The 25,513-nt window shown below is 43.7% G+C and overlaps 1 protein-coding gene across 1 annotated transcript; it reads left to right on the top strand.

Moving 5' to 3' along the window:
* Positions 1 to 6,160: 6,160 nt before the first annotated feature.
* Positions 6,161 to 20,107, top strand: DUSP5 (dual specificity phosphatase 5). The gene is made up of 4 exons (XM_084841979.1): positions 6,161 to 6,875; positions 11,869 to 12,011; positions 14,238 to 14,457; positions 17,375 to 20,107. The coding sequence occupies exons 1-4, from the start codon at positions 6,434 to 6,436 to the stop codon at positions 17,809 to 17,811; spliced, it is 1,242 nt and encodes a 413-aa protein (XP_084698105.1). The 5' UTR covers positions 6,161 to 6,433; the 3' UTR covers positions 17,812 to 20,107.
* The last annotated feature ends 5,406 nt before the right edge of the window (positions 20,108 to 25,513 follow it).

The following is a 25,513-nucleotide window of genomic DNA, read 5'->3' as shown; positions in this document are numbered from 1 at the left end:
GGGCATCCAAACTATCCTATTGCCCCTCAGACGCTGTCTAAGGGCCATAGGATTGCTCCCTAAGTATATATATTTTATGTAGAGATTTGAGTGTTTAGATATTCAGAGGCTCCCAAGCTTGCTAGAATGTCATATAAAAAACAGCACTTACACAATGATGCAGCAGTCAATGCAAAGGGCTAAAGATTTATTCCACATTTGTCATGACTGTAGCAAGCCTTAAATTACCAGTTTCAAAGGCTGCTTCGACTCGGAGGGCTTCTAGTGCTACCAGTCAAAAGACATTGTGCAGCTATTTCATCTTTCCCTCCTTAACGTGTTTTCGATGGTGAGAAAAAAAAGAAAAGGGAGAAGCAGTGGGAAAACATTGGGGGGTTACAAGTGGAAGATGCTAATGTTCAGACCTCTATAAAATTCTGTGAATGATGAGGCAGGTCAATTGCATAGTAAAAGCCTCATCTGGAAGCACCTGAAATGGGACACAATTGAGGTGTTTGTAATATTTATAATGATTTTACACATGATTTCTCCTTCCTTTCCAACATCAGGACTGGAAAAGCCAAGAGAGAGTGTGTTTGTGCATGCACGGGTTCACATTCTTCCTTGTATGCAGCTATCAAATCGCAGGAGCCCTGTCATGGGGAGAAATACCACAGCAGCAAAATGGGGAAGAAGAAGTTGCTTGACAGGAGAAGAATGGGGAATTTCCTGCCTACCTAAGCTACGGTATTTTTTTTTTTAATGGCGTAACTTTTTCCTTTGAAAAAACAAAAAATCACCTACTTTTTCACTTCCCAATTTCTAACAGAAACCTGTTAGAAGTGAAACACTAGCACAAACTAAAAGTGAAACACAAAGACAAATGAGTCACATCAAAGAGGAAACATCTGTTATGGTCCCCCAATCTCTCTGTAGGTTGGCTTAACCCCAAGCTTTCCAGAAAATGTCATTACAGCATGAAGTCATAAAACTTCCAGAAAAGCGGGGTGCTGTTGTTGTTGCTGTTTTCCACTAGAGGATGAACTTATATGATTGGGGTCTTACAACTGTAAGGGCTTGATATTAATATTGTTTTTAAATGAAATGCGGTCCCAAAGCATCCTTCTCTTATAACGAAGTGGTGCCTGAACTCAGCCCACGTAAATCAACATGGGCTTTGATCTTCTGTGAAGAGTGCAGTCCTTCTTTCTGGCAGCTTTGTGATGAAGCTGTGAACTCTGATCCTGAAGAGATGGGGTGGATTTGGAGGGATAATCAGCAAGCAGATAGGTGGATTGCAGCTGTTGTGGAGTGGCCATTTATGCATTAACCAAAAAAAAGAGAAAATGCAAAGAAGAAGAAGAAAGAGGACACTGATTTGCATAAAATCTGCATATATTAATTCATAAGTATAGATGCAGATTTAATTATAAATTAAACTGGACTAGACAGCCCTTCAAATAGAGGATGCCATCAAATAGAGGACTGTCCTCTGTAAAGTAGGACACATGGCCACCCTACATGTTGTAAGACACTAGAGCCATGGTATCTTAGAAAGTTAACTGAAAGTATACCCCAATTACAGGGAGAAGAGTATTATATGCATACATTGTAAAATTCTTGCACAGGAATATGTGACTTCAGAAGGCAGGCCTTTCAAAAAAGTGTCTATAATACAAATAATTTTTGTAACATTGGTAATAGGAGAATAGTGTTATGATCTCACTAAGGAACTGGCTAAATAGTAAAAGCCAGGAATGTAGCTCATGGCAAACTTCAGTAAACGATCAAGCTACACATCATTAATTAGGGGAAGTAAACATTAGATGAATGTTGGTGCCACAAGGTCCCAGATTCAAGGGTCCCAAGATGCCGGCCGAAGCACATTTCCCTACTTCTCAGTAAACACTGATCAGATCAAGCTGGACATATAGTTAATTATGGATACCAATGATTCGATGAACATTGCCCTGTGTTGGCACTGTAGTACAAAAAAAATACAAGAGAGAGAAAGGGATCTCCTTGAATCAGGATAACCTCTTTTGATTAATGTGACAAAGCTCTGGATCTCTTTATATGTAAGGAAAAAAGGGAAATCCTGGCTAACTGGCCCTATTGCCTTCTTAGTTATAGCCTTCTCAAACTATACATGAAAAATGTGCTTAAAACTTCCACTTTTATTTTGAAGGGAAAGCAGCCAATCAGCAGCAACAAATAGCAAGGAGGAAATAGTAGCCTCTCTTCCCCTGCCCTACATCAAAGGCTGGAAAAGAGGGGGGGAATGACCCCACCCTCAGCCAGTTAGCTCCCAGAAACACCCCCACCCACCCCCGTGGTGCGTCCTTGTCTGAGCAATGCTCAGAGGAGGATGGGAAAGCATGTAAGCAAGGGAAGGCAGCAGTTCACTCTCTCTAGGCATCGGAAGATTGGTCCTGTGGTGCGGCCTAGAGAGAGAGTCCTAGTGTTTGCCTCTGAAGAAAGGGGGAAAGGGACTCCCCACCCTTTGTCCCTTAAAAGAAAGCATTCCTTTCCTGTCCATTACAAATTGGCAGGAAGGGAACAAAATAGTCCCCTTTTCTTTTTCACAGAGGCTGCAGGCCCATTTGTTCTTTTTCTGTGGTGCCACCTGTTTGGTCTCCCTGTTTGGTCTCCCAGTGGCAACAGGAGTTGCCGTAATTTTTCTTCCTTTTTTTTAATATACTTTTTGCAGAATGGGTGTGGGGCAAACTCCAGACAGTCACACCTGCCATATTCATTTCCCGAAGTGCCTCTGGACAGTTGCTTCCTGCAAGTAGCTACCTCTGCCCACCCACTCACCATCTCTCTCACGGCAGCGCAGCACAGCACAGAAGGTTGGTCACTGAAGGAGCAGCCATCTCATCCTTTCACTCACTCACCTGCACTCTCCCTCTGGGTGGTGCAGGAGTGAGAATTGGGCCCAACATGCACCATGAGTTGGCATCTGGGTCTATTACACGGCCTAATAACATCAAACGTTCATTCACTTGCTATCTTCTAATGTGATATACGCTATCATCTGCTAGAAACACCCTTCTGCATTCCACATAGGAAAACAGGCCAATCCCTAAGGGAAATGATCAAATCTGACCTCAGAAATGGCAGTATTAAGAAACCAGTAGATCTTTTCAACCTACCTGGACACTCTGTTACTGATCTTAAGGTAGCCCTCCTTGAACAAAGGAATTTCAAAGGGAGGCTTCAACAGAAAACTGGTGAATTACAGTCCATCAATCAGCTCTATTAATTGGGGCCTGGACAGAGACAATGGTTTCCTGTCCCATAACAGATGTTAATTAACTCAACTTTGCTAAGTTGATTGTGTTATCACTTATCTGTTGTTGCAAAAGGTCACTGTATTTACTTCTTGCATTTCATTTTCCTCTGACCTCATTGCTTACAGTCCCCTGTTGCACCACTGTTGATACATGAGAAGGATTCTTTAAAACAGGGGTAGGCAATCTGGTGCCCTCCAGATGTTTAAGTCTACAACTCCCATAAGCCCCAGCCAACATGGCCAATGGACAGGGATGGTGGGAAATGTAGTCCCAAACATCTGGAGGGCACTAGTTTGCTTGCCCTTGCTTTAAAGTAAGGCAAGTTCACTGCAACTTTCCCAGCTCCATTCCCAACTGTATTTTAGTAAAGAAAAGAAGGGAAATAATTAAGGAGCTATAACAATCACATTTTTTTGATAGCTGAGTCAACTTAGTGAGAAAGAAAAGTCTGAGGGGGGAGCTTCCTGCCATACCTCAGGCATCCTGAATGTCACTTAGTCTTCCATCCACAAAAGACCTTGATCTGTGTGTTATCATATTCAATATAAAACTGGAAATGAGAAAAGCAAAAAAAGCAGATACCCTCTTATCTAGGGCTTTGCCCAACATTCCCCTTTGTAGATGATTATCAATGTCACAACCTTTCTCCTGCTGCTGGGGTGCAAGACAATAATTTTAAATGTGCTTGAAACAGCTTTGTATTATATCAATTAAAGGCATACTACAGGATGGTGGGTTTACAATCTTGTTGCAGTCTTCCAGCATTCGGAGTCACTTGTGAGCAGATGCTTTCTATTATCTGAAGCACATTTTTAGTCCTTCTCTACTATCGTTCCCCATAGCGATCTATATATTTGGAACTGGGTTTATTTTCACATTTTAACATCTACCTATATGGAAGTACTCAGCTCTGAGAAACATTTGTGGGGTTCATAGAAGGAATGTGCATCTTGGATTTTTCCTTAAGTCCAAGGAGGTATATGAATTATGAAGAATATGAGACAAGGGAGTCAGGAAGTGCTTCATGCATTTAAACGTAATTGTACATGAAAGGAGTTTTTAAAAAAGAAAAAGCGTTAGTTGTCTGAGCCTTCCTCCCAATCCTTTGTAAAACATGAGGATTTCTCCTGAGATTGTTGTCTGAAATTCAGCATGCATGCGCACACACACAGGGACCACAGCAAGAGCAGAAAGCATCACATGCTGGCTTTACCTTCCCAAAGATATCACACAAATGTGTCTGCACACATATAAACATGCACTGCTCCCTTAAAATAAAATACTCCTGACATATAGTATGAAATAAAAGCAATTAAGCATCTCATTTTGTTCCATGCCCGTGATCATGTAGCTGGAAACCTACCCATTAGTTGTCTGTACCCTTTTCCCTTCCACCATCCTCCGTATCCCCACACATCCCCACACCCAAAGCTTTTTAAAGATGTTTGTTTGTTGGGCCATTTGTGCACATCAGTACTGGAGCCAACAATTAAGATTTTACTTTTCAAAAAAGAATCCGACAAAGAGTTGGTGAAATCAACAAGAATGCATGATTTGGATACAAGCAAGAGCTGGGTGGGCAGGTGACTATGAAGAGCTAATGTGGAACAGCGGGGCTGCACACACCATATGTAATGGAATATCATCTGAATCTAGTCACAGAGCATTAGGGACTGGCAAGTAAGGGACTGTCTTCTCCAACATTTATATTGAGAAAAGCACAACTTGTGAATGGTGGCAATGTGCCTTAACTGAAGTGGGCAAAATTTCCAAATGATAATTAATGAGCTTTAAAATCAGAGGTGATTTCCACCCACCACGCCTATAGTGGGACATACATAACAGAACCAGTCTCAGTGAATTACTTGAACTATGTTTTTATAATGATCAAGGCACATTACTTTTATTCTATGTTATGTCTACTTTTGTAGAAGCAGAAAATGTTTCACCCTATGTTGGACTTATATTGACCTGTTTGTGTTATCAAATGGAGAATTTCAAATAAACATAATTACTACCAAAGAAACACACACACGAGTATCCAGCTCTGTACAGTTACTCCAGGATGCAAGGAAGTTCTGCTCTTTCTGGAATCTGCCATCCAAAAAGGCTCAGTGGTAAGGATGCTCTTTGCAGAGTATGTGCTAAGTTTGACCCTTTAAAAAAAAAATATGCATGGCACTCCACATTCCTCTTTATGAATAAGATTGCCACTCCCTACCTCCCAGGAGAGAGGATCTGTACATTTCACAGGTTTACTGAAGACAAAATTTCAGCAGGTGCTGCTTGTCCTATCACCGCATCTACAGTTTTAGCTATATGGGGGCAATATTTGTATGTTTAGACAGGAAAAAAGCCCTACAACTCCCAGCATTCCTATGCTGGCCGGAGAATGCTGAGAGCTGTAGGGCTTTTTTCTGTCCAAACATACATAGGATTGCGCCCTTACTGATTGCAGCCTACACAGAGGAGCTTAAGGCCCTGGCCACTGCAACTTGAATAGTGATGAACCTCCGCTCTCCATAGAGCAGCTCCCCTCGCCTCCTCCTCTACCGGGGCGCTGCTTCTATTTTCTGCTATCACCACCACCACCACCACACTTCCTTTCCTTCATTACTAAGTCGACGGAAACAAGTGATGGCTGGGTGAGTGTGAGGAGGGCTTTCTGATGACTGGAGGATTTCTGAGGCGTTCTTCAACTTCCTTTGCTTCAAGAAGTCTGACTAACGCTTTACTGAGCATCGCCTCTGCCTCGCCGTCGTCCCCTCTTCCTGGGGGAGGGAATCTCCTCTCTACCTCTGCACGCGCGGGCGGGGCTTAGGGAAAGAGGCGTCTCTCCGGGCCCGGGAACGTTCCTATGACGTCAGTCGCCTTATATGGATAGCGCCGCGCGGCTCCGGCGTTTCATTCAGATAAATCGCCTCCTCTTAGGAGCGGAATTCCCTGACCGAGGCCGGGGAGGGAAATGCCCGGGCGGGGAAGGGCGCGCCGCGGTCGCAGCCGGGAGGGGCGCTAAGGGAGCCGGCTGGCAGCCCCTGCGGCTCCGTTTAAGAACACCAGGCGTCCGTCTCTCACCCCAGTCAGCTTCCGTCGCTGGCGGCGGCCCTTTCCGAGGCTGCTTCTCGGAAGCCGCCCCTGAAGAGGGGGATCAGGGGAGGATGAAGGTAACCGCGCTCGATGCCCGTCGGCTCAAGCAGCTGCTGCGGAAGGAGCCCGCCCGGTGCCTGGTCCTGGACTGCAGACCGTACCTCTCCTACTCGGCCTCTTGCCTGCGGGGATCGCTCAACGTGAACCTCAACTCCGTGGTGATCCGCCGCGCCCACGGGCGGCCCGTGCCCTTGCACTTCGTGGTGCCCGACGAAGCGGCCCGCGGGCGGCTGCTCCTGCCGCCGGCTCGCCAGGGGGAAAGCGCAGGCGGCGGCGGCGGCGGCGGCGAGGACGGGGTGCCGCCGCCGCCTCGGCTGCTGACGGCGGTGATCGTCCTGGATCAAAACACGCGCCACTGGCGGAAGCTCAAGAAAGAGAGCACGGCGCAGATCGTGCTCAACACGCTGCTGGCCAGCCTGCCGGAGCCCGGCGCCCGCGTCTGCTTCCTGAAAGGTGAGCGGCAGCCGCGGGCGAGGCGGGGACGGGGCGAGGCGAGGCGAGGCGAGGGCGCGGAGCGGGGGTGGCCAGCAGCCCCTCCGCGCCAGGGTCCTCGAGCATACGTGCTCCGGGGGTTGTTAATCCTACTTAAAGTGGGCCCATTTGAAATGAATGGGGCTTAAGTTAGGCTAACCTTGGATGCCGCCCATTGGATACAAAACTAAGGGAAGGAGATTTGGGCAGGGGCCGCTTCTCCCCGTAGCGTGAGGCAGGAGACTGGAAAAGCTGCGCCGTCGAAATTCCCTCTCCGACCCAGAGGTTAAGGAGCCCTAGCGCTGGCCGTCCTCTCAGCCCTAGGAGACGAGCGCTCGCGGTGTGAGCGGAGGAATGGTCGGGAAGGCAGGGGGCAGCCACCGATTGGCGGTAGTCAGAAATCAAGTGCCCCCACCTTGTTCTCATTTTTCTGTCTTAAGGGCGTCCACCGACAGAATTCAGGCTCTGTTAGAGACTCGCCTAAGGATGCGTCAAGCTTACCTGAAACGGTGGTGTTTGTTAAGTAATGTCAGGCTGCAAAGGTTTTGCGGAACTCGGGCGGTGGTGGATTTCTCTCGTGTACATCTTGTTGAGGGCTAGTGCAGTTACAGATTTGTCCTGTGTAATATGGAGCTGCAGTGTCTAAGTGAGAAAGGATTGCAGGGGCTAGGTGGGAACCGGTAGGTAAGTAGCGTTCTCCCCTGTTTTCATAGACTCCCTTCTCCCCACCACCCCCAGAACCTTTCAGCAACCGCCCAGGTAGGAATGATGATTGATAAGAAACTAACCCCACTTGAAAGGAAAATTGCCTAAAATTTAATATAATTGAAAATTATATCCACATGTCTAATCAAGATTATTATTCATACTGGGCGAAAATATTGGATCTAGGTTAGTTTTGATCAGAACATCACATTTATCTAAAGAGAAAATGTAAGGTGTTTGGAAAGTGCTTGGAGTTGCAGAATAATTTAGTCTTGTGAATGAATGTGGATCAGTAACCCAAACTCCAAAATTCTAGGAACAATTTTTTTTTGCTCTTGAGTTTTTGTTAAAGTACTCTTGGCCCACTCAGAACTACAGTGGTAGTTTTGTAAATGTACCTGAAAAGCAGTATATTGACACATGAGGTTGGAGCTGGGAAGAGACCATCAGAATGCCCCTGCCCTTAAGTGAAGGAGCTTTCGGTGTAAAAACCCAGCAGCACCCCCTAAAGGGCAGTTCCCTGTAAATCATGAAATGAATCACACACCCTAACCTTTTTTTTTTTTTGGCATAAATTATGAGAGTAGGTAAATTAAGTAAGCAACGGGTAGTAGTCCAAAACATCTGGAGGACAACTATCAGCCCCAGTTAGCATGGTCAATGGTTGGGGAGCATGGGAGTTGTAGTCTAAAACCTCTGGAGGGCACCAGGTTGCCTACCCTCAGATAAAGTAACAAGTAAATAATTGCCTCTTTGTAACAGCATAGTAAGTTGATTTTATTAAGCATAGTATGCAAGTACATATATTCTTATGCAGTAAGTAGTTGGATTTTTTTTTATGATGGTCCAGCGGGATGCCTTGCATTTATTTGTTTTTGGTCTCCTTGTGTATCATTTGCAAAATGTGACTATTTCCCCTGTTGAGCATGAAGTAAAATCTCTAGTTTCCACTGAATTCAAATGGACTCTGCATTCTTTACAGTTTATTCACTGATATAACATTTGCATACAATGGCATCAGTTTGGTGTGCAGAAAGGGGATCTTGTGACCCATGGCTACATAGCTAAGAGGGTGGGTGGGAATTGAGGTGGGAGAACATTGTAATACTGCTCCCCTTCAGAAGTGAACCTCTTTCATGAGAAACTCTATGAGGTGATGCTGCTAATATGTTCCCTCCCAAATCTCCTTACTATCATTCTGAAAAATTTTAAGCGTTCACACCTTTTCACATGGGTTATTAAAAATGTCCCCTTTTTTGCTGATTGATTGTAAGTCACTCAGACAGTCTTTTTTGGATGAAGAGCGGAATAAAAATACTTAAAATAAAATTTTAAAAGTGGTTTCCACAGTAGCACCATCACAGTATCAAACTCTTTTGGATGCCAGTCCTGTCAAGAGTGCGTTTTCCACTCCAAGGCCTAGAAGTCACCCTCAGAGGAACTGCGTCACACACAATCGGCTTCCTGTCATCCTGGATCAACCCCTGGGCATACTGAGATGTCTAATCCGATGTGGGTTTTGTTTTTGTTTTTTAATCAAAACCCCCTTTTTCTGCCTACCTACATTTATACAGTTGGCTATTGAGGCATTTATGCTAGCCCATTTTGGGAAGTATAAATCAATGTTACTTGGCTTTAAAGTTATTTTTGTTTAAACCAATAAGAACATTTAGGTATATGGGAAACTCTGTGTGTGTGTGTGATCTACGCTGAATACAATCCTTAAATAGAATGCTAGATTGTGGCCACAGGCTGCATTTCTCTTTTGGAAACTGGCTACATTGGTAAATTGTGTTTGAGTCACAAGCCATTGCTGTTCTTGAAACTCTTGCTATGTTTTTAGCTCTGTCTGAATGTTCCCTATAAAATAGCGGAAGAATCCTGGGGCTTATCCCAAGGGGTTTTTGTCTGCACAGTGACGTGAAAGAGAGAATTCACTGTTGAATGGAATGAGGTTCCTAAAAGGGGTTGGACTCTAGCAGTCGTAGCGAGATAAAGGCATGAGTCAGAACTCTTGTCAGCTAACAGCTACCATAAACCCAGTCCTGCTCTCCAGGGAATTGCTTTTACAGCTGAGTGAAATAATCCTTGTCAGGTTCCCACCACCCTAATTTTAAAAGCTTCCAGCACTTGTTAGTTGAGTGTCTCTGGTTTGTGCCCCCACTGGGGCCATTTATTTACTTTTTACCAATAAGCCTATTAAATGATCTGTGGGACTAAAACCCCCATTTTATGTAGGCTTCACAATAGGTTTTACATACTCACAGGTATATATAAAATCCACCCCTTGACCATAAGGCTGTTTCCCTAGACAGCTAAATCTGTGATGCACTTTATTATGAAAAAATGCTAGCCTTTTAGGGGGCAACATATCCCTAAAATGTCTAGGGTGGGATTATTTTTACTATAAAATCAGAAATTATTTTTTTATAATGTAATTTTGAATGCTGGATAGTTCGGCTGCCACTTTGCTATGCCTAGAATTTTAATCATTGGTGGTAAAAATGAAGCATCTCTTTATCTCTTGCTCATAAGATGAGTAATGTAGTATTAACAGAAATGATAGCAACAGAGTTCAGCTAGTGGTCAAGAACAAGTATATGCATAGTGAATGCCAGAGAAGGTTGGAGGACTGGATGAAAAGGTGACTCATCTTAAGAACTGCCTGCCAGTCTCCTGATTCCTTAGGGTGTCTGGTTATTTCTCACCTGCTAAGCATCTCTCCAAGAGAAATAAATTGGCCTGATCCCCTTGTTTGTTTATCTGTGGGGAAAAATGGGCATACAAATTGATATAATGGCTATATAACATCTAAACCTCCTATCTACAAACTGTCTGGAGATAAAGGGGAAAAGGAATAAAGAATGAAATGTAGAAATCTTTCAGAGCAAAGGTGAGGAGAAGAGCTGGCTGCTCATAGTAAAAAAAGAAAAAAAAAGGGGGGGTGTTACTGAGATCTTTGCAGCTTCTTCCAAGGACCAAAGTACTTCAGATGAGCTCTCATCTCAGTGTAGTTCAGTCTCCTATTATCCTGCCAAGTGGCAAGGATAATCTTTGCCACACATAAACTGCTAATGTGAGGTAGACTGATTTCTATGGTCTTTTTGTCTTTCAACATTCTAACTTTAGTTAATAATGGGCCTCTTTACTATTTTTTATTGGGCTTGCCTGGTAGCTTTTAGCGAGAGTAAGTTGGAATCTTAAAGATGCAGATGTAAAAGCTTCTGCGTTGTGGTTGGATCAAGTGACATCCATAAAATAACCTCATGGGGCCTTTTAATTGACTTTGGATTAGCTCCTTAGTTCTCTTAGTTCTTCTGTCAATATCCTGTAAGAATGTTCTGGCAAGTATTAACTCAAGGCACAAATAATATAGTAGAAATTCAGGAGTGAAGGGTTTATACCAGCTTATATGATCCTACATATGATTCTTTAGACAGAGATTCCAACATCAATCTAGTGCAATTATTTCTCTTTCACAAGCTGTAGCAATAAGGTACTTTCCACGACATAATTATTCGCTTGAGAACCAATTGCATCTGACTGGATTCATGGTTCAAGGCTATGGGTTTTGTTTCTTATACAAACCTCCTTTTATTTCAGCAAAGTAAAAACAGGACACAGAAATGTACTTAGCATAGTTTGTATTTGAAAGCACAGGTGTAATTCATGTGCATGGTTCACAGTTCTAGTCAATATCAAGCTACAACTAAACAGATACACTCATTTTCACTAACAAATCTATTTTATAGTGCAAAACCACACATCTGGGACTGTTTCGCTGCCTGAGCCCATCATGGGATTTCATTAATTTTATGACTCTTAATGGATCCATTTCATTTGCTAGAAGGCAGGGAAATCGAAGTTATTAATCAATACACAACAACCTCTCTGAATTTTCATTTTCTTAATGAATATAAACATAAAGCTGCCTGTTTTTTTTTTAATCCCAAAAACAAATGCAGAAGAAATGGTTAACTTTAGTCTTAACCCTTTGAAATGGATCCACCTGATTTCCATTTGCAAGGAATTGTAATCCCAATCACCAACTTTTAACAAGGTGAAACCTAACCTAGTACTGTGTTCCTTTAATTGTGCACTGTTGAGTTCTAGTAGAGACTTCCCCCCCTTCTTTTTATGAAGCTTCTCCATAAGCCAAGTACTATCACAGTCTCTCAAATTAATTGGTGATCCATCACAATTGAGTGACTCCTCCCTCCACCTTTGAATCTGCTAATTCGTATTCCTTTGTCTGCTTCTTTCTCCCTAGGAGGTTATGAAACCTTTTATTCACAGTATCCTGAGTTCTGCGTAGATGTAAGACCTTTATCCCAAGAGAGGACAGAAACTGAGAGAAGCGTCAACAGCCTCTATGAGAAGCAGTGCATCCACCACAAGCCAGCATATGATCAGGTGTGTTTAGGGGAAGATATGACTAATCCTACCCACGCTCAGGCTCCTTGGGGGCTCTTCCTGTCATCATCCTGTTCATAACTGACTAGTTTGCTCTTTCAGTCATGTCTGGCAATGTGACAAAAGGAGGCCAACGTGCATGTTCGTCATGTTTCAAATAAAGCAATGGGGGCTTTGATGCGCTTTTGTAGACAAGTGGCCTTAAGTGAACAGACTGAAGGAAAGGGGTAAAATCAAAGCCACCTGTGTATATGATCAAATAGCACCAGTATATATTTTTTTTCTTCCTTGGTCATGTATACACATCCAGAGAAGTAAAACAAGGAACTTATAACTCTTAAGAAATGCAGAGGGCACCTTCCTGTTAAGAAGTTAGTACTACAGGGTATATCATACCAGTATTATATGCGTAAGTACGTACGTGTGTGAGAGAGAGAGAGATTACTTACGCTGTTACTGGTAAGCACATTCCTACATGCCTTACAGCAGTTTTAACCAGGTACTATTGTAGGGGTGTGTATATTCTCAGCAGGAATTAAGATTATCAGTATAAATACAGGCAAGTGTATATGTAGCCATAGGATGCTTTCATATCTCTGTACCCTCGGTTAGCAGATCATAAAATGTGGCCATATATACAATCCAGGACAGTGTATTTTCTGTGATATTTCAGAAATTGTTGATAAGTGCAGGATCTAGTGTCCCATCACTCTGTTCGGGGTAAGGGAACACTAAAGACTTCAAAGATGAGGTTGGCAAGTGAGGAGCTATATTAAGTAGGGGGGGCAGGCCAGAGCAGGCTTTCTGGAGATCAGGAGTCTGCCTCACATCACTCATTGCTCCTTCCTGTGACAAACAGGAGCTGAACAAGTAAACGTAGCCAATGCACCCTGTAAAAGATGAGTGGTGTTTGGGTGTGGCTTTCTGGGCATTGCACATGCAATGTTGAAGGCTTCTGGCATGCAACTCTGGCAGGCTCTCGTCCCCTCCTGGAGCTCTTGCCTGCCTTCCATCCATGAAGAGTGATTGCTCTTGTAAGGTGTTCTGGGGTTGCTGAGAGCAGCAGGGAAGAGAGTTGTGCTTCTGATGCAGCAGGGCTAAGGGCCTCCTGTGTTGATGCTGCTTTGGGCTATGAAGATAGCTTGAAGGTGAAGGAGGCTCTGTGCAAACACATGACAGCTGCCACCCTGCAATTTTTAATTAGGCATGATGGAAAAGGGTGTCATGCAAAGCCTGATAATGTGTTTGTGCTTTTCTTTCAAACTGAACTTTAAATTAAATGCACACAGTATAGCGTCCTTGGGGTATCTTTGAGGCTTCTGGTTAAATCACCGTGTCTGCAGGGCTTGTTCCATGCCTTGGAATGCTTAACAGGCTTTGTGTCCAAACTAGGGGTGGGGAACATGTGCCCATCCAGCAGTTGTTGAACTGCAACTCCCATCAGGCCTAGCCAACATAGCTGCTAGGAAGGGATTATGAGAGTTGCAGTCCAGCAACATCTGGAGAGCCACACATTCTAGTAAGGTGCTTTGAAACAGCTTGCTTCCCCCCTGCATTATAGTTGTATTGGGTCAGTGGAGGCTGGTGGCTCCAATGTTGAAGTACCTTGGCTGATTTCTTTAGAGTTCTGGCTCAAACCTGGAGCAGATTTACCACCCCACTGACATTGGAGTCACCAGCCTCCACTGCATTGGGTCTTGTTGAAGGGAGGGAATAGTAAACTTCCTTCGGGGAGGGGAAAGGTGTGAGGGAATACGTGAGTGTGATATCTCCGATCCTGCAGCTTGCAAATGTGAATGAGAAAATCAAGACCTTTTATTTTGCACAAGGAGTCTTCCGCTACAGTGATTTGCTGGTGTCCTGGCCTCTTTAGAGCACTCTTATACTGACTCGATTAGTGGTTGATCAGCACTCTATATCAGAGTTTCTCTCACCCACATGCTGAAGGGGCAATCCCTGCTAGTGCAAATGAAGTAGCAGGATATGCATAGGAAGCAAAGCTACTATAATGCCCAGAACACAACAGTAGCTCTAAACCCCCGCAACAGAAACTGCCATCTCTTGCAAAGTACTTCCTGTCTGAGTGGTGTCAGTGATGTCTGGAAGTGCCCTAAAATGGTTTACAAAGGTCAGCCCATGCTATCTATTCTGTGAAGTCTCTTGACTGAGGAAATTTTTAAAAGCAGTGAGAAAACCCATAATTATGTGTGGTACCTTGCCTTCCAGGGTGGCCCGGTGGAGATCCTGCCTTTCCTGTACCTTGGCAGTGCCTACCATGCTTCCAAATGTGAGTTCCTAGCCAACTTGAACATCACTGCACTCCTGAATGTCTCCAGGAAAAGCTCTGAGCCCTTTACAGATCAATATTGCTATAAGTGGATTCCAGTGGAGGACAGTCACACCGCAGACATCAGCTCCCACTTCCAGGAAGCCATAGAGTTTATTGGTAGGTGTTTTTTCTCTGTATTGCAGATGAAAGATTGCCATGTTACTCGCAGTCCTCAAACTCTGCCACTCAAGATGAGTCCCACTGAAGTAAATAGCAACAGTGCCTATGGAGATCACCACCAGAGGCCCTCCTGTCCATGGTTCCCAGAAATACTTAGTTGGAACCACGGAGAGGACCTCTTCAGTGGCTATTCCCAGACTCTTGGAGTTCCTCCCAAAGGAGGCTTGCCTCTTCTCCTCCCTAACGGCCTTTTAGTAGGATGGTTAAAGCCTTCGTTTTTAGGAAGGTTTTGGGGCCATAAATGGCTGCTCCCTTGCTGAAGTGGTTTTTGACTGTCTTGTTATGGCTACAATCCTATACCCTTGGAGTAAGCGTCATTGATCTCAGTGGGACTTGCTTCTAAGGAAACAAGTATAGAATTTCATTTATTACATTTCTATACCTCCCAACAGCCAAAGCTTTCAGGGCAGTTAAAAAAAATTGCACAGTAAATGTATCTCTTTTTAAAAAGCTGTTTGTGTTTTATCTGTTCTTTTGCAATTTTAGTGTATTCTGCCTGCCTCAGTTTGTTATTATCAGTTGTTAAAGTTTGTTGTTTTAGCTTGCTCATTTTGTTAGTGATCTTGACCTAGCTGAGCAAAGACAAAGCAGAGGAAGAATTTATTTCTTCTAGCAAAAACAGTCTTGTGGTACCTTTTTAAAGCAGGAGTGGGCAACTTACCATCCTCCAGATGTTTAGGCTTCAATTCCCATCATTTCTCACCATTGGTTATGCTGGCTAGGGCTAATGGGACTTGTAGGCCAGAACACCTGAAGGGACACAAGTTGTTCACCCGTTTTAAAAGCTTTAAGGCACTGTCCTAAGAGTTGCATCCTGGGTACTCATAAGCCCCTGAACTCAGAGGCTTACAAGTATCCTATGCAGAGAGGGAGGTGCTTTGCGCCTCCCATGCCGCATTTTAGCTAGACAGATTTCACCTGTCTAGCAGAGGCTTCGGGGTATGGTAGGGAAGAAGGCTGGGGCAGCCATAGGAAAAGGCGTAAGCCAGCTGCCCCAGCCTCCTCCATGCCCCCAGGAATGCCTCCTTTCCCCATCTCCATGCTCCGTTTTACCTGTCTAGCTGTGGAGCTTCAGAGTGGGGGGGGGGGGGAGGCTGCGCAGCACATCAGAAGCTATGTAATACATCTTCCGCAGTCTCCTCCCCTCCCAGCTCCTGGGACTGTCCCCTTTTCCCCCATCCCTGCGCTCCGTTTCTGAGCACAGAGACGTAGCCGACACGGAAAGAACCACACCAGCTATGATGGGCAGGGGTAGGGAACGCATGGAGGCAAGGCTCCCCTCCACGCTCCGGCCCCCTTGCAATGGATAGTCATCAGCCTCCAAGTTCAGCGGCTGATAACTACCTCCATAGGATTCATAGAATAGTAGGGTTAGAAGGGGCCTTCAAGGCCATTGAGTGTCAGGATCATGCCGTGATGCTGTGGAAACTCACTAAGAAGAGCTACAAAGAAAGATCTAGTGTAGAATTATCATAAAGGCCAAACCATTTGGAGAGGTGCAGCACCCCCTGAACAGAATATAATGGAATGGTGGGAATGTTCTGCAGGGCATGATTCTATAGGTATTTTGCTTTTTGTCTAAGAGGTTGAACAGTAAATAAGGAAGCCCCCAGATCAAATCTCGTACCTCCCATGAACTTGCTAGGTAGCCTTAGGTAAGCTGCTACCTCTCTGCCTGAGCCCCACATCTTCAATAATAATACTGACTGAACTTGCAGGGTTTTTCAGTGTTTAAAGTTATTTACACACAGCTTAAGTATTATTATTTTAATGGCTGCTCAAGCAATACTGTATCTTAAACCACTTGCAGCTTATTTCCATTTTTAAAAACTTGGAATTCTATTGATGCTTCAAGAAACTTTTTTTTTATTCTAACGGACACACAAGTAACAATTAAATTATGTGACCCTGATGCAGCATGGCCTGCATATCTAACAATTATGTTTCACAGTGAGATGTAACTTGGGGATGTCATTTCTCAAGCCAGCCAAAGCAGGGCAAGTTCTATTTTTAATCCACAAATTTTGTACAAGGAGCTTTTTTTTCAGCATTTTCTTAATCTTATAACAATAATTGAATTGTGTGAGTAACCTTGGGGCCTCCCATTGCGTAAAATGGTAGTTTGGCCTAAGCCATTTATAGCCTGACTTAAGTCCAAGTGCCACTTACCAAGGGTTATAATTAGCGATTTTAGACTAGTTTATTGTGCACTTTGTGGTGGAAACCCCAGGAATCCAGGGCTTGACATCCCTGCTCAAAACGCATACTGAGTGCCTACCAAAAAAGCCCACAGGGCGGGGACAAAAGCAGTACCTTTCATGCTTGTAGGCAGCAGGAAAATCAGCACATCTCAGCCAATTGGAAGGGATACGCAGCAAACCTACACCTTTGACGGCAACTTTGTGCCATTTTGTGAAAGGAACCTAACTGTGTTTCAGTTCTTTTGTGGTATTGTAGTATTTGTCTTATTACACATCTGCTGCGATAACTTGGTAGATGAGGGGGAGGAAAACCCCTTACCTTTAGTTACTACAAAGCCATTTAAACTTCTTACTTGAATAAATGTGGTGTACGTGGAGCAAGTGAAATTCATTTTCTGGTGTTTTGAAATTAATTTGCTTTGTGAAATGCCTTCCATCCACCCCCTGCACCTTTATGAAATGAGTTGTGAAATAAGATTTGGGAAATCATTTGTGAAATGGCGTGCTGTCATTAGCAGCATCCACTTGTAATGAAAACTGACAACTTAAGTGCAGCATTATTAGTAGCAATAATTTATTGTAGTAGTAGTTACTTATCATATTATTATTATTATTATTATTATTATTATTATCATCATCATCATCATCTCTAGACTGCACCAGACGGGCAGGGGGCAAAATCTTGGTGCACTGCGAAGCCGGGATTTCTCGGTCTCCCACAATCTGCATGGCTTACTTGATGAAAATGAGAAAGTTCCGCCTCGAGGAAGCGTTTGATTACATCAAACAACGTAGGAGTCTGATTTCACCAAACTTTGGTTTCATGGGCCAGCTGCTGCAGTATGAGTCAGAAATACTGTCTTCTACTCCCAGCCCTCCTGTTGCTTCTTGCAAAAGGGATGCGGTGTCTTTCTTCACTGAAGAGCTGACTCTGAGCAAAAGCTTTGAAGGATCCTGTTTTGCTTTTCCTACCTCAGTTTTGAGTTCTGTGCCCATTCACTCACCTGTCCATCAGCGAAAACTGAACCCTATTGCTGCAACGTCATCCTGCTGGACCCTCCTGGGAACGAGAGACAATACTGTCCCATGACGTCAGCAGACACTATAACAAGACATTTCATCTACATGCAACACAGAGGACCTCATGAGTTCCATTCAAAACCAGACACCTGGTGGCCTGTTGACACCAGGAAGGGGAAATGTGGTTTTATGGTGAGATGGGAGTCATGGTTCAGGCGATTTAAACTTGGGCGAGCTATGTGGCTTCATGTTATCTTCTGCTGAGTCTAGCTAATTTCTGCTTCTAGTTTGAATTACCCTAGGATTCTAGGTTCAACTAAAAGATACCCTTCCTCTTCCCAGAAGTAGATAGCTTTCATTATGGTGAGGACATATGTTTATAGACAGTGGCTAGATCAGGTTTTTCAAAAGAGTGAATGTCTTTAAAAGAAGAAAATGTGTGCATGTCTAAGAACATTTTAATATTTCTGGAATATTTGTGCATCCACTACTGTACTTCCAGACCATGCTGGAGTAGAGAACCACATTTAGAAGAGACAAAAAAGGTCACTCAGACCTGACCCACTGCTTCTTGGTTCCTGTCTCCCTCCCTCTCTTAATTATAGCCTTGTTTAAAGTGTAAGCAATAAACAGCTGTGTCAGGAAAGCAGAGCTGTAATGAAAAGCACAATTTACAAAAGAAGCAAACCCTGACATTTTTTTGGTGGCTGCAAAAACTTGAATGCTTGCTTTTTCCTGTTTGTGTGGGGTGTTTTTTTTTTTTTTATGTCCTATGCTGCAGGGGGAACAGATCAGACAGAAAACAAGAACTTCCTTCTTCCCCACATCCACCAGCCTGGCATTGCTTATTGCTATACAACTAGTCAGGGATTGATATTCAGCCTTCCCAAGTACCCTCAGGTGCAGGTCATTTTCTGGCTTAGGTAACAATAAGGTAGACCTGAGACATTTTCTAGATATCCCAAGACTGCTGGGGTGAGTAACTTGTGATGTTTTGGCCTACAGCTCCTGTCAACCGTAGATAGCATAACCAATGGTGAGGGATGATGGGAGTTGTAGGCCCAAACATCTTGCCCACCTCTACCATAAGGACTCCACACTTTTCACCTGAATCTTGCTAGGGTTACCAGAAGTCCCTTATTTTATGCTTCAGTCTAAAACATCTTGGTCCTACCAAAACACAAGGTTCCTATTTTTTCATTGTTCCATAGGGGACATCCTCTATATTTTATTTCAAGTCCTCATCCTCCAACACTATATTCGAAACCCTGGGAAATTTTAAGCTACTTATTTCAGTAACTAGATGTGGCAACACAAGATTCATTCCCCCCCATTCAGTCATACCCCCCCAGGTAACACCATTAGAACTGTGTGGATGATGAATGTGGTAACCCTACAGTGCCAGCTACTTGAACAAATTTGCCAAATTCCAACTGGTAGCATGTGTAACAGGCTGGGGCAACTTGTAGCCCAAAACATCTGGAGGGCCCCACCTCCCATTAGCCCTCACCATTGGCTATGCTAGCTAGGGCTGACGGAAGTTGTAGGCAAAACATCTGGAGTCACATGTTTCTCACTCCCTAGCATATAGACCTGACATCTGGTGGTAGCAAGGCCCAGTGCGGTTCACCTAACATGGGACAGTATGTCCATACAACTAAGTTTTATTTGATACAGAGGAACAAAACATGCATCACAACTCAGCTGCAGTTCAATTGCACATCAGTAACTGGGCCCTGCATAAGATGCACACTTGAGCTAACAGGCTGAAAAAATATGCAGACGGTGCTGCATATGATGTCCACTTGGCATCTTTGTAGCCTATGCCAGACTTGGAGCTCTGCTGCAGAGATGATTATTTCTCTTTAAACAGCATATTTTCAAGAAGAGCAGCAAAGCAGGAGCTGTAAACAGAGAACCCCACAGCAACTGGTTATGTGAAGGACTGTTTTGGCATTCTCAAATGTGTGCCCAATGAAAATTATTTTTCTCTGTCCATTGCAATTAGAATTGCTAGATTGTTAAATTTTAAAAATGGGGGGAGGGGGAAGTTTTGCAAATAATGCATCTCCCCAATAAAGTGTTATCAATCTGTGCGTTGCGTGATCTTGTTGAGTAACATGTGGCTTGCTTCTCCATGTTTTGCTCTCTTCCATATCTCACTTCTGGCTGTGGACTAGTTTATTTCTTAGCCAATGGGGGCTTTCTTTTTTTTCTTTTTTTACAGGTGATTGTATCTCTAGCTTGTGTGTCTGCAGGTAGCTTAATGTGCTGTTGTTGCTTTGTTCTGTCTCTTTCCCCCCCCTTAATATGGAAAATGGCAATAATTGCCTGGAAAACTTGTGAATGTGAATGAAAACTTTTGTAAAAAAAAATAAAAGTGTAAAACAGTAAAATGTAATGGAAAACCTTTTGTTCCATGGGTGACATGCAGCAAGTCAGATAACTCATGAAAATACACTCCCCCGGGTTCAGGATGCAGTTAAAAAAGACTGAACCAATGGAGTTCAGCATCTGGGGTCTTGCTATATCGCATGTGGAAGGGCGTGTGTGTGTGTGTGAGTGAGAGAGAGAGAGAATATGAATGAATGAATGAATACCTCTACCCTAGCCTTCCCCAGTCTGGTGCTCTCCAGACTGCAACTCCCAGAAAATGGCTATCAGCTATATTGGCTGGGGATGATGGAATTTGCTGTCCAACAGCTGAAGGGCACCAGGTTGGGGAAGGTTGCCCTCCCCAATAAAAACAAAACACTGCTATAAACCCTTTCCAAATGCATTTAACTGCCATAGCTTCTATATCGACAACCCTGGTTGTTCTACAACAAAGGGAGTAGTAATCCCTTAACAAAACTTTCGACAATCTCAACTCTAGTTTTTCTGAAAGGGAGGCAGTTTTGATGATGAAACCACTTTGAAGCTGGCTTCAAAGCAGTGTACTGTGGCTATTGAGCAGTATAAAGATGTCATAAATAATATAGATGTCATTTTTCATAGATTTTTTGTATCTTACCTTTTGTTACCTTTTAGAATAAGGCAAAAGACCAACCCCAAGCTGCATTCCTGCAGGGATAACCTGCCAGGAGTTATATGCCAGTAGTGGGTGGAGTCAGAGGCAAAAGTGGAGGGGGGGACACACCTTCTCCCTCCCTAGTGGGCTCCCAGGGGAGGGACAGATTGCTCTTGCCAGAGGTCTGAGCAGATCACTTTCAGAGAGCTTTTGAAATAAAGCTGGGGGCTGCAGGTTGCCCACCCCTGCTGTAGGGCCTCACAGATTTGAATGCAGTTAGGTCCACTTGATCCCAAATAAGAGTACTGTGCTCCAATTGGTAATTCCATAAAACATGGCTGACTACTGCCAGGTGGAAGCTATTGCTTTTTTCCTAGCATGGGAGCAAATCAGGTTAGCAGAAAAATATCCATGTTGAAATCTTGTTTTAGAATGAGGTAAAGGCTGATTTCAGGGAACTATTTATTGTGGAATCACCACGGCTCATTCACTGACATCTTATGGGAAGTACATATATTGTCATCCATTGTAGTTCTGAGTTTTCCCAATGCTGTTTCCATCTTTTTTCTTACTGGAGAAGTTGTCTCCCCCCGTCTTTTTTTTTAGAAGGACAGAAAAGGATGTAATCGCCACTGGTATAGCCTTTAGTGCTACTCTGTCTTTTTAAAGAAATGTGGTTTTGACCTGGGCAATGACCCACTACCCATCAGATAGGTGAACCTATCATAGTTCAGCACATACTTGTATAACCTTTGCAGTGGGTGCCATTTTTATCATCCATTATGTTAGTCTTATCTTTTAAGTAGGGCTAAATCACTTTTGTGGTTATTAAATATATATATTAGTGAAATATCACTTGAAGTGGTATAGCACTATACCCATACTGCTTAGAGATATTTTAAAATATGCTCAGTGGCATATAAATCTATACATACATACATACATAAGATGCAATATATAACTTTTTAAAGTGATGGGCCAAAACCCCTTTCTTCCACTCACTGCCATTTTAGCAAGCTGGTTAATGGCAGTGACTGGAAAAGTGTTTTTTTTTTAAGTGTATTAGATTAATATAGTGCTATACTGCTATAATGCAGTAATGCTACCTTTGAGAAAAATATTACAGAGGTACGGTAGTACACCTCTATAATGCTAATTTTAAGAAATAAAATAAGAAAACTTCCCAGTCACCGCTCCATCAGTCACATTGCTAAAATGGTGGTGACTGGAAAAGTTCTTTTCATCATATACAGGTATAGCGCTATAACATTTAGGTGGTATTGTGCTATTTTAATTTTTTTTAATGTAGCCAGAAAAGTGTTTTATCACTACTTAAAAGATAACTTAAAAAAATAAACAGGTGATAAAAATGGCAATACACAGAAGTTCCTTTTTGGACAAATTCACATGAAAAAGGTTCTCTACAGGTAGAAAGCTTGACACCCGTTAGTATAGAATGAACATTGTGCATCTTACTGAAAATGCCAAAGCCTAAATACAATGTCTGGGCTAGCTCCACTGACTAATCATACTTCACATTTGTGTAGAGATCTACAGATGTTGAAAGCCTTTCACATATATCGGTAATGCAACAGTCCTGTAATGCAGAGGTGCAGAGGTTCAGAGCCTCAGGCCTGCAGGTCAAATTCAGCCCACCTGGGCTTCCCCAGATGGCCATGCTTCACTGATTGTTTGGTGGTTGCCCAGATTTTGTCTGCCCCCCCTTCTGAAAGGTTGAAATGCCTCTCCTAATGCTTAGTTACTGAGAGTAAGAGCTTTAAGCTACAATATGATGGTGTCTCTTTGTTTTAAGCTACAATATGATGGTGTCTCTTTGCCTTTGTCCCCACCCACTGCTGGAATGCCCCCCTCTCCAATTTCTCTGAAAATAATTTGGCCCTAAGGGTGAAACACATTCAACACCCTTGCTGTAAGGTAAGACAGTACTAGTACCTCTGTCTTGCAGACGTGGGGCTGAGGTTGAGAGGTAGTGGCTTGCCTAAGGCCACTGGCTGCATTTATGGATGAAGCAAGGTTTGAACTGCAGACTTCCTGGTCCATATTCTTGGCTGTTATGCTGTACCAGACAGTTGCATGAAGGAGGAATTGGGTCTATCAATGCTCTTCTTTTTTCTGCCCCTACTTTTATGGATTGATGCCAAAAGGGCAGGGAAGAGCTTCCAACTCATTCTTTCTACTGCAAGGAAAATACATAAATAGGGAAGAGTTTGGGTGGGGGAGGTGTTACCACCAGCCTCACACATTTCATTTCTCTGACAGTTGAGCTCTATCACCCTGCCAGCTTGCTCTTCTAAGACATGAGTAACTTCTCTGAGTAAGTAATATGAATATAGCTTGGGAGATGGATTGAGTCATCCAAGTAAATCAAAATGAGACAACGCCAGCAACTAGAGGTCTTTGCTGCAGCATCCAATTTTGTTTTGTATCTGTATTTAAAAATGATGGAGCCATTTAACACTGGCTCTTTCAACTCACAAGCAGTATAACTACCCAGCTATGCTTAGGGTGTATTAGGATTATGAGATACATTCCATTTTCCATTACCAGCAATAATGCCTTCTCCCCAGCCAGATATATGCGCAAAATCTACAGAAAACTTTGCAAAAGCTACTGTGAATTTCCTCCCTGGGCACAATCTGAACCATTTGTTGTTGTTCAGTCGTTAAGTTGTGTCCGACTCTTCGTGACCTCTTGGACCATAGCACACCAGGCCTTCCTGTCCTCCGCTCTCTCCCAGAGTGTGCTCAAGTTCATATTCATTGCATCAGTGATGCTATCTAGCCATCTCATCCTCTGCCATCCCCTTCTCCTTTTGCCTTCAATCTTTCCCAGCATCAGGGTCTTTTCCAGTGAGTCTTCTCTTCACATTAGGTGGCCAAAATATCTGAGCTTCAGCTTCAGTATCTGTCCTTCCAATGAGCAGTCAGGCTTGATTTCCTTTAGGATTCACTGATTTGACCTCCTTGCAGTCCAGGGGACTCATAAGAGTCTTCTCCAGCACCACAGTTCGAAAGCATCAATTCTTCAGTGCTCAGCCTTCCTTATAGTCCAGCTCTCACAGCCATACATTACTACTGGAAAAACCATAGCTTTGATTATACGGACCTTTGTCGGCAAGGTGATGTTTCTGCTTCTTACTATGCTGTCTAGGTTTGCCATAGCTTTCCTCCCAAGGAGAAAGCGTCTTTTAATTTCATGGTTACAGTCACCGGGTGATTTTTTTTTATTTTCAGAAAAATTAGTAGCAATTTTTACAGTAAGCACTGGGGATAATTTACAGGCCTGTTATTTAATTCTGCCACATTGAGGATACAATGCTATATTCATCTGGGAATAAGCCCCACAGAACTCTATGGGACTTCTTTTGAGTAGATATGTATAGAATTTGCACTGTAAGTGATCTTTGCATCACCATTTGGTGTAGTTATCCAACCAGCCACCTTCTGACATTCAAGCAGCTGCAGAGTTGTCTGGCACAGGAGCCCCTACAACAGTTTACAATGGGGGTGTTCAGATGATCAACGGAGGAAACAACACAGTGTTAGTTGCTTGCCCCACCCCCGCACATGCCAGTTGCATGACTGGGATTACCCTAATTACCTGCACCGTGGGTTGCTGTGAACCTGACTTTTCACCCACCTTACAACCCCTACTGCAAGCCATGGGTTGTAGGGTGGGTGAAAAGTCACTATGGCTGCGCCGGGGGCTGGGTTTGGACAACACCGCAACCCACAACGAGGCATGGGTAATTAGAGTAATCCTGGTAGTGTGACGAGAATGTGCAGGGGCAGGGAAAACAACTGATGCTGCGTTGTTTCTCCCACTGATCATCCGAACTCAGTCAATGTGTAAGTGCAGGAAACACATAATAAGATGGCAGTTGAGTGGTGGAAATGTGGCTGAATTAATTCATCTTGTGCACAGCTCACACCAGACAAAGCATGCCTCTTACACTAGAAGCAGAGCACAGCATGTCTCTGAGGGTGTTTCCAAATGAGGCTTTTATCCCATCTTCACCCTGCGTCTTTCACAGAGTTTTACAGAGAGTCCAGACAACGTCTTCCACTTGTAGCTCTCCTGTGTTTTCCCTCTGCTTCTTCTGTCTTTTACTTAGCACAGAAAATTCTTTAAGGGAAAAAGACTGAATTGCTGCACATTGCCTTCTGATTGTTAATGCCAGGACCCTTCTGTCTGAAAGCATCCTGGCTAGTGCCATCATTGGTTTGTAGTGATGCAGGCCACTGCAGTCTTCTGTGTGTTGGAAGAATGGCAGCATCTCCACTACAGTGGCTTGGACCTCCTTCATGAAGTTTAGTGTTACTTAGTGGTGGTGTCTACATATTGCAGCATATCCTGCTACATGGCAGCAGCATGGGTTATGCTTGCAAGCTGCATTAAGGTTTTCATGGCTGGAGACAACTATGTTGCCTATCCCAATTCCCATGAGAAGTCTTTCTTCCAATGCATGGTGTCTTTTGCAGGCACTTGTCAGGAATGAATCTGAGCATGTGGAGATGGTTAGCAGCTCAGAGTCAGAATGGGAACAGCCAGAACTGGGGGAGGCTCCCTCCCTAGCAAGGCGTTCTTCTCAAGACCTTGACACACAAATGGCTCGACCTGAAGGGCCCCCTTCCTTGCCTCCTCCATGAGAACCCAGGTCTCATGGGAGGAGGAGAGCGAGGGGCATGACTTGAGGGATGCTAGGGTCCGTCGCATAGCGAAGCAGGGAAAGTTAGAGGCG

The sequence above is a fragment of the Heloderma suspectum genome, chromosome 3 (genome assembly GCF_057233095.1).
Source record: "Heloderma suspectum isolate Gila_16-S chromosome 3, 16-S_ref, whole genome shotgun sequence".
In the NCBI taxonomy this organism is placed as follows: Eukaryota; Metazoa; Chordata; class Lepidosauria; order Squamata; family Helodermatidae; genus Heloderma; species Heloderma suspectum.
This window is presented reverse-complemented; position numbering and strand designations above follow the sequence as displayed.

Excerpts from the sequence above, each read along its gene's own strand:
- DUSP5 (XM_084841979.1), top strand. The coding sequence starts at position 6,434 with ATGAAGGTAACCGCGCTCGATGCCCGTCGGCTCAAGCAGCTGCTGCGG. Across the intron at positions 12,012-14,237 it reads ACAAGCCAGCATATGATCAG|GGTGGCCCGGTGGAGATCCT; the intron begins GTGTGTTTAGGG and ends CTTGCCTTCCAG. Across the intron at positions 14,458-17,374 it reads GGAAGCCATAGAGTTTATTG|ACTGCACCAGACGGGCAGGG; the intron begins GTAGGTGTTTTT and ends CATCATCTCTAG.